General features: G+C 42.4%; 1 protein-coding gene across 1 annotated transcript in view; it reads left to right on the top strand.

Annotated features, from left to right (window-relative positions):
- The window catches only part of LOC142031695 (unconventional myosin-X-like), a 95,778-nt gene extending 89,862 nt beyond the window's left edge, over window positions 1–5,916 (top strand). Inside the window, exons 37-39 of the mRNA XM_075029389.1 lie at window positions 1,593–2,042; window positions 2,845–3,036; window positions 3,617–5,916. Coding sequence (XP_074885490.1) covers window positions 1,593–2,042; window positions 2,845–3,036; window positions 3,617–3,730 — 756 coding nt within the window. The 3' untranslated portion in view covers window positions 3,731–5,916. The remainder of the gene's footprint in view (window positions 1–1,592; window positions 2,043–2,844; window positions 3,037–3,616) is intronic.
- The last annotated feature ends 1,916 nt before the right edge of the window (window positions 5,917–7,832 follow it).

The following is a 7,832-nucleotide window of genomic DNA, read 5'->3' as shown; positions in this document are numbered from 1 at the left end:
TGTTTGAGCAGGTAAGCTTGCTCTGGGGGAATGATTTGGTTTTCAGGGTGGCAGAAGCACACAAGAGTATACAGAAAGCTGGCTGACCTTTGCATTGGAAGTGGGAATGCTGGTTGGAACAGAAGATATTAGTGTGTTGAATTTTTGCCTGGAATCTACCAAGCAGATACACTGCAAAGTTCTCTATGGAATAGAAGTATTAGAAGAAAAGCAAGAAAAATGAACAAGGGCTTAAAAAAAATGGAAGACCAATGATAATAAAATGCTTTTAAAATTTATCTTTAATTTTAAAAGCTATAGAAATTTGGATAATGATTCAAGAAGAATCATTAGAAGTAGCTGCTTGCAGAACAAAGGTATAAGGAAAACTAGAAAATCTAGCTATCTGCATATCAGCTTACAAGAACAGAACATCCTTGTGGTGTTGTAGGAATTGACTAAAAAAACCCTATCTTTTCGGCTATTTCTTTTGATTAACAGAGAGGCACTAGAAGAGTACTACAGAAAAAGGGAAAGAGAATGTAGTTGACAATATTAGTCTGCTGAGTAATCTTTTTTTAAAGTCACCATACTCCATAGCACAATGATGCTGCTTAGTCCAGAGGTCAAACTGGTATGAAATAACCTTGCAATTAGGGATGCAAAACTAAACTGACTGGAGTACCCAGTTGTGTGATTCGTCCCATCTTTATTACTTCTAATGAACACTTTGATCTTGCCTCAGAAAATTATAGCTGTTGAAAATTAATTAATATGTGTTAAAGGGGGTCAGTGTCATGAAGACTGAAACTTGCTTATAGTCAAATGGATGGCATATATGTCACAGACAAAGGTTCCCTAAGATGGCTCTCTTGAAATGAAGATTAAGTATTGTTAACTACAAAATGTCTAGGAAATGGTCAGGAACAAGGCATCGTGGTACTCTGTGGAAATTGAGTTGTACCAAACTCCCTGTTGACAAGGCTTTCAGTCTACACAGCTTTCACTGGCAAAGAGTGGTGGAAGAGAAGTAACAGCAGGAGAGTAGATGTTGTTATCCACATATTAGATGGATGTAGCAAAAAAAACCCCCCTAAGTATATTTCACAGAAAAAGGGCCAGAGGGGAAGCAAGAAGACTGGGGGAGACATCAGGTGAAAGAGGAGGAAGTGGGAGGTGCTGGTGTGCAATGAGACTGAGGTTAAGAGTCATGAGTTTATTATACCTAACTCCCTGTTGTTGAATATAATCTCCACACAGGAGCTGTAGCTGGTGCAGCACAAAACAAATTGCCTCAATTCTGGTCTCTCCCATCTGTTCCAGACCTAAAAAGTCCTCATTGTAAGACTTTCAGCAGAGGATAGGACCCCCTCAGAGATCTCTGACCTGTCCAGGCTTGCAGAAAGAGGTGTTCCCCCGACATCAACCAGTTGCAGACTTTGACTTCTTTATTGTAATGTCTGCTCTGACCTCCTGAATTGTGTCTTTCCTGCTGGGTTTGGTTTTTGTGCTGGGATCGGCAGATGCCATAGGAATCTGTACATGGACCCAGCTGTGAGTAAAGTGTGCTTCTGCTTTCTAATGAGTTTGGGGGACTTTTTGTTTGTTCGTAGGCTCATGAAAGCCTCATAGATGGTCATTTTCCTGCACCAGAGGACACTCTGCAGCGCCTAGCAGCTCTACGGCTGCAGTATCTTCATGGAGATTATTCTAAAATAAGTTGGACCCTTGATGGAATCTACCCAGTTAACAGACTAAAATCCAAAATACTGCACTCAACAAAGAGCAGCGGCACTACTAGTCACACTCTGGAGAGGAGACGGACCAGCTTCCTTGAAGGGACATTGAAGCGTAGCTTCAAGACAGGCTCTGTAAAGAAGCAGAAGGTAGAAGAGGAGCAGATGATGGAGATGTGGGTAAAGGAAGAGCTTTCAGCTGCTCGGGCAAGCATAGCACAGAAATGGACCAAGCTGCAGGGACTCTCTCAGCATCAGGCCATGGTGAAATACATGTCCATTGTAAAGGAATGGCCAGGTTACGGGTCAACCCTGTTTGATGTTGAGGTGAGTAATGTATAAATTCATGTAACTGCTGCCGAGGAGAGGCATCAGTCTGGAGAACAGATACCGCTGTGTGTATTACATTGCTCAGCAGCAGAAGGGAATTTCAGGAACTGGCTGCATTTTGCTTTGGCAAGCTTAGGGTAAGCCTGCAGTACCACATACCCAAAGAGGTGTGACACAGAGAGCACAGAGCAAGCAAGCTGGTGCGTCCTGGTAAATGGAGGGAGACAATGGATTCCCACTTCCTTAGAAGAGCAATAGAATTGGGGGAAATTTTTGAGGGCTTAAGAAGGTGGTGGCTAGTAAAATCAAAAGTAAAATGGAGCTCTGGTGTTCTTACCGACAAAAAGTGCAATCCTGTTCTGCAGCAGTACAACAGAAACTGCTCAGACTGGGTCACTTAGACCACTGTGCTTAGCCTGCTAGAGTAGGAATCCACAGTTCCAGTTTTATCAGTTTTGTTGCTGCCTAGGTGGATTACCATGGGAAGTTGCTTGCACTCACTATATTATCTGTAAAATAGTAAGTGGAATATTGCCTTCCTAAGTCACCTTAAAATCTGACGAAAGCTATCAGGTATTAGAATTATTTGTTACTCAACTAGTCTTTGACTCACAGCCATGTCACCTCTAAATCTTTGCAGCAGAAGTGCCTACAAGTTTCCTTCTGCAGACATCCTAGTTTTTTTATTGGGGTGAAGAGTTGAAATGTGGTATGGGAGCCAGAAATGGAGGGCTTTTCCTTGAATCAAAGATGATCCTCCACTGCATTTATGCAAAAGTTCATGTTTCTCTTTCTGCAGTGCAAGGAGGGTGGATTTCCAAATGATCTTTGGCTTGGAGTCAGCACAGAGAATGTGTCTGTCTACAAACGAGGGGATCCTAAACCACTGGAAACTTTCCAGTATGAGCACATTGTTTTCTTCGGAGCACCACAGCCTAACACCTTCAAAATTACAGTGGATGAGAGAGAAATGTTCTTTGAAACATCCCAGGTATATGAAAGCGCAAGACTTGTTGTTTGTGCAGTTTTACTGGCACTTCAGTAAAGCTCTAATTTCCAAGGACTAGACAAGCTTATATGCAAGAACTCTTGCTGAATGGACTGGACAGCCAATGAAAAAGATGAAGGGAGCTTAAGCCTAAAGTGCCATGGTGCCTCTTCTTGAATACAGGGATAAACAGAAAAAAAAAAATGCTAGTTAGCAAGTGAAGGAGGTTGAATGGTCTTCCAATGCACTGGGAATTTTGGGTGCTTATGAGTGTGCTTGGTTTTTCATTCCCTTCCAGTATATGAATGGGGAGTTCACAAACTCAAAAAAAAAAAAAAAAAAGTTGAGTAGCATAAAAGTTGCTTTACTTTGAGCTACAAGCCTTTTAAATGTTGCTACAACAGAGCACAAACTTGTCAAGCATTTCTTTCCTTACTGCCACATTGACATTTAGTATTACATGCAGAGTTTATAGTGTCATGACTTTGGACAAGGGGAATCTTTTTCTGAAACATGTCTGGTATGCCTCAATGGAATTAGGTTTTTAATGTGCTTATCGTCTGTTATTGTGTTCTCTCTCTAGGTGGGTGAGATAATAAAGATCATGAAAGCGTACATCAACATGATTGTGAAGAAACGCTGCAGCGTCAAATCAGCCACCAGCGTGGACAGTCATGCTAGCATCTGGACTAGGTGATACGAATGAACTGCCACAAGAAAGGGGCAGTTGTTTAATGATTGGTGTTTGCAACTTGCCAGCACAAGTGTAGCAAAGATGTTTTTAAAGAACTCCACTTGACTGACTACTGTATTTAAAAACTGAAGTGACATCTACAGTACCATAGGATTTGCACCTCTGCCCAAAGACATTAAACAGTAACAACTGTTGTTAAATATTAATAACCCAAAACTTTTTTCCCCTTGCTTGTTTGATGAACAATGTACCTTAAAGAAGCAAAGTCAGAAGCATCCTCCTTCTCCTGATTGTTCTCTCTGCTGCTTTCACCATTACCTGTCATACTGGCAGTAAAATTCACAAGAATCATGTCTGCAGCACAGGAGACAGACTTAAGCTTCCGTATGAATTTCCAACACACAAGCATCTGGGATTGCAACATGGTCTGCTAAAAGAATACTTGTTTTTTATTTATTTTGCAAGCAACTCCAAAGTATAAGTCACTTTGGTTTTTTTCTTCAGGATATACTAATGATCTGATCTGGTTTTAAGAGAAAATGCCTTTGTGTAATTGAAGCCAAGCGGTCCAACTAAGAAGTCAAACCCTACATGAGAGAGCATTAAACAAACAAATAAAACCACCCAAGGTGATTCTTTACCTTCCAATAGAAGTTCACAGGTACACAACTGTAAAAAGTGGCACTTTTAAGTTAAAATTTTAAGTACTCCAACACAGGAGAATATCTTTAGGACTAGCACCACTGAAGTAGATCATCAGGTGCCATTCTGCATACATTCCAAGCAGCACCTGTTGCCTAAAAATTAATGACTACCTTTCCCCTATACAGCCCAGGAGGTGAGATTGATTCAGCTGCATTTCCAGAAGAGCTGCTCTTCACAAACTCCAGGTTTTAGATGGAGGTCAGGGGGTTTTATGGCGAGCAGCCTGCTTGTGTTAACTTCCTTCTTTCTCTATCGGGGATTCTAGGATGACTGGGATCTCTGAACTTTAGTTGTAAGTGACCTGTTTCCTACTGTGTGAATAGGTGCCTAAATAAATTGTTACAGGCAAGAATTTCACTTCCTCTGTACTACTGTAAGCAGATACCAAACCCTTCATCCTCCAACTTCTAATGGGAACTGGTCCCATCACCAAATCCCCAAATCCCCTTCCAGTCTCCTCTAGGTCCCTAGTCATCAGTAAAACTTGAAAACAACGCTGTTTTGCCAAAACAACTGCTTCTTGGAGGTTTTTATAGCTACTTGCAATTTGCAGAAGCAGAATATTGTTTTTCTCAGTGAAAGGTGAGAGTCATCTTCAGTCTCGACTTCAGAAACTTGACTGCACTGTTTAAAACAATATTCAGTATCAGTCACATCATAAATTGGTTGCATTAGCAATCAAGAAACCTGTTGGCTAGCCATTTTCTATGATCCTTGTCTAGTCTCAGGATCCCAGATTGCAGAGGCCCATTCAGTTTCTTAATGAAGCTGTATGTAATGTCGGCCTTGTTCCGTGTTTAAAACCGGGTGTCTCCATTTCTGAAGAAGTAGCAGCTAAGGCCTGTTAGCTATAAAATAGAAATTTCATAGAAAAGAAAACTAGGAGTCAGTATGCAACAGGTTCTGTTCCAGTTCATCACCAAATTGTGCCATGTCACTAATACTGCGTTGCAGAACACTGTAGTTTTGAGGTTGACAGTACAAGAAAAAACACTGTACGTAATGCGTGCTTTTCTCTCATTACCACTGGACTGCAGCATGTGCAAACACCCTGTCCACTTGCCACACAACCAGCCTAAGAGGATAGCCACTACTGTGTATCATATGTTCAGCTGGAGTTTTGCCTTAAATAGATCCTATAAACGTCCCCTTTTTGTTACGAAGAATAAGAAGATGACCAGGTCACAAGTGAGAGAGAACAGGAATGCAGAGGCAACCTGAGAAGCAACACTTTGTATTGGTCCGTACACTGACTAGATCTCTTTATGTATCAGAATAGCCTTGATTATCCCTGTCCTAACTCTGCACTAGCTCTGTGTTCTGGCTCTTGGGTTGCTGCAGGCAGCTTGAACCCACTTGGAAATGTAACTCCCATTACTATTTGTTGTAATTTTGCTTGTTTCTATTACAGAATTCCTTCTGCTGTCTTTTTTAATTTGTAACTGGCTTTACAAGATGAAAGTTTAATAAATTATTGGATTGCACAGGCTGTATTCACATACGGGCTGTATTCACACACAGGCGTTGTGTTGCTCACGCTAAGATGTTTACTTGGAGACCTAACACTCAGAATTTGTAAGTGAAAAGTAAGCATCAGCAGTGTGAGGAGACAACAGCCCTTCCTCTCAGAAGCAAATTTTGCCTTTGTGGTGAATTATAGAAAATAGTTTGCCGCTACAGTGGGGAAGGTTTGTTTCCAGCTTCTGCTGCTCGCTCGGGGGCTGAGTCGCACCTTTGGTCAATGGGAGGTGTGCCATGTGAGTTCAAGGAACTGGTTCTGAGACAGTTGCCGTGGTGAAAGCAGAGCAAGGAATGAATCCTCTCCAAAGGCCCAATCTGCAGGACCAGCTCATCCCTTCTCTTCGACACCTCTGAAGTCACTAGTGACAGAAAATCACTTCTAGCTCAAATAAACTGCCAGCAGCACTTCTCATACCACAGCATGACCCAGGCATGGTGTTCACCTAAAAGCATGTGTCACTAAAGTGGTAAATCTGAAGGGGGGGGGGGGCGGGGCAGCTGAGCTATCAGCAACACAGACTATCCACTAGCAGACCAATGTTCCCTCAATCCATGCACAGGTATAGAAACCAAGCAGTGATGCATAATCCGCATTAATACGCTCTCATATATCCCTTGGTCAGATGCTCTGAGACCCTGGAGATAAGTCTGTACAACTTCATGTCCAACTGTTCACAGATTTTTAGTTTCTCCATCCTTACCACCTTGCACAGTCTCTCTGGGTCATTTGAGGCTGGAACTGCCTCTGCTTATTGCAGCAGTTGCTTTTCTTTCCTCAGCTGTTCCATTCCCTTCTGTGTACTTCCAAAAAACACACTGTCTCTGCCTCCTTTCTGCTTAGGAAGCCTTAAGTCACACACAGGCAGCTACCGCTTGTTTGGGTGGAGGAGGGTGTCAAAACCAACACAGGCTGTGTGGCCTACACGTCCCCCCTGAACCGCCCTCTCGTGCTAGAGCACCTCTCGGTTCCACCAGGGTCTGGCACGGCGTGTCTCCCTCACTCACTGCCTGCTGGCCGCCGACTAACTGACGCTGAATTTTTTTCTTGGTGGCAAACACAGAGGCCAACCGCAGTCGCCACAGATTAAAGCAGGAGCTAGCTAGCCGGTCTCCCTTGTTTGCAGCTGTTGAGTTTCAAACTCTGCTTGCTTCAGCTAGTACATCGCCATCATGACGCCAGACATGCAGCGCTGCAGGTCCAGCACGACTACGACAAGACGCACGAATTCAGTTATGACGGGTTGCAGTGAATAACCACCCACGGCGATGGCCGACTAATGGTGTTCGCTCCCTTCCTTTCTAATTCTGTTTTCTGTTAGTGTGACGTGCAGTCCCTTCTGGCCTCCAACCCAGTATTTCTCTAGAAGTTAATTCAAGTTTCTATGTTCTAATGTTTATTTTATATGAAACAGTTTCACACCAATGGGTGTTAGGCTTTGGAACAAGGTATAATTTATAATCAGCACCTACACAGTAAACGTAAAATGGTTTATATGCAAAATCACAGGCCCTTGTAAGTTACATCACAAGCATATGCATCTAATTATTAAACCAGTTTGACTGTAAACTTATAACTGTTTATTTACACCTTGTTCTAAAACACACAGTCTTCTAGTTATTAAACCAGTCTGACTGTAAACTTATAACTGTTTATTTACACCTTGTTCTAAAACACACAGCCTTGCTCTATGCAGGCTGTACCTATTATCGTTACTCTGTGCATTGACTTCAAAATTACCTCCTCCCCTCAGGCATTTAAGTAAATCCCTCATACATGAATTCCAGCCCCTACCATAAAATACAAGCTCCTAAATCTGCGGACTGCAAATTTGCTAAGCTCTTGTCCGCATTTTGTACCTCAGATTCCTAATGCTACAAT

This window comes from Buteo buteo, chromosome 5, assembly GCF_964188355.1.
Source record: "Buteo buteo chromosome 5, bButBut1.hap1.1, whole genome shotgun sequence".
Lineage (NCBI taxonomy): Eukaryota > Metazoa > Chordata > Aves > Accipitriformes > Accipitridae > Buteo > Buteo buteo.
Note: the sequence above shows the minus strand (reverse complement) of the source record. Positions and strands in the feature narration are given on the sequence as shown.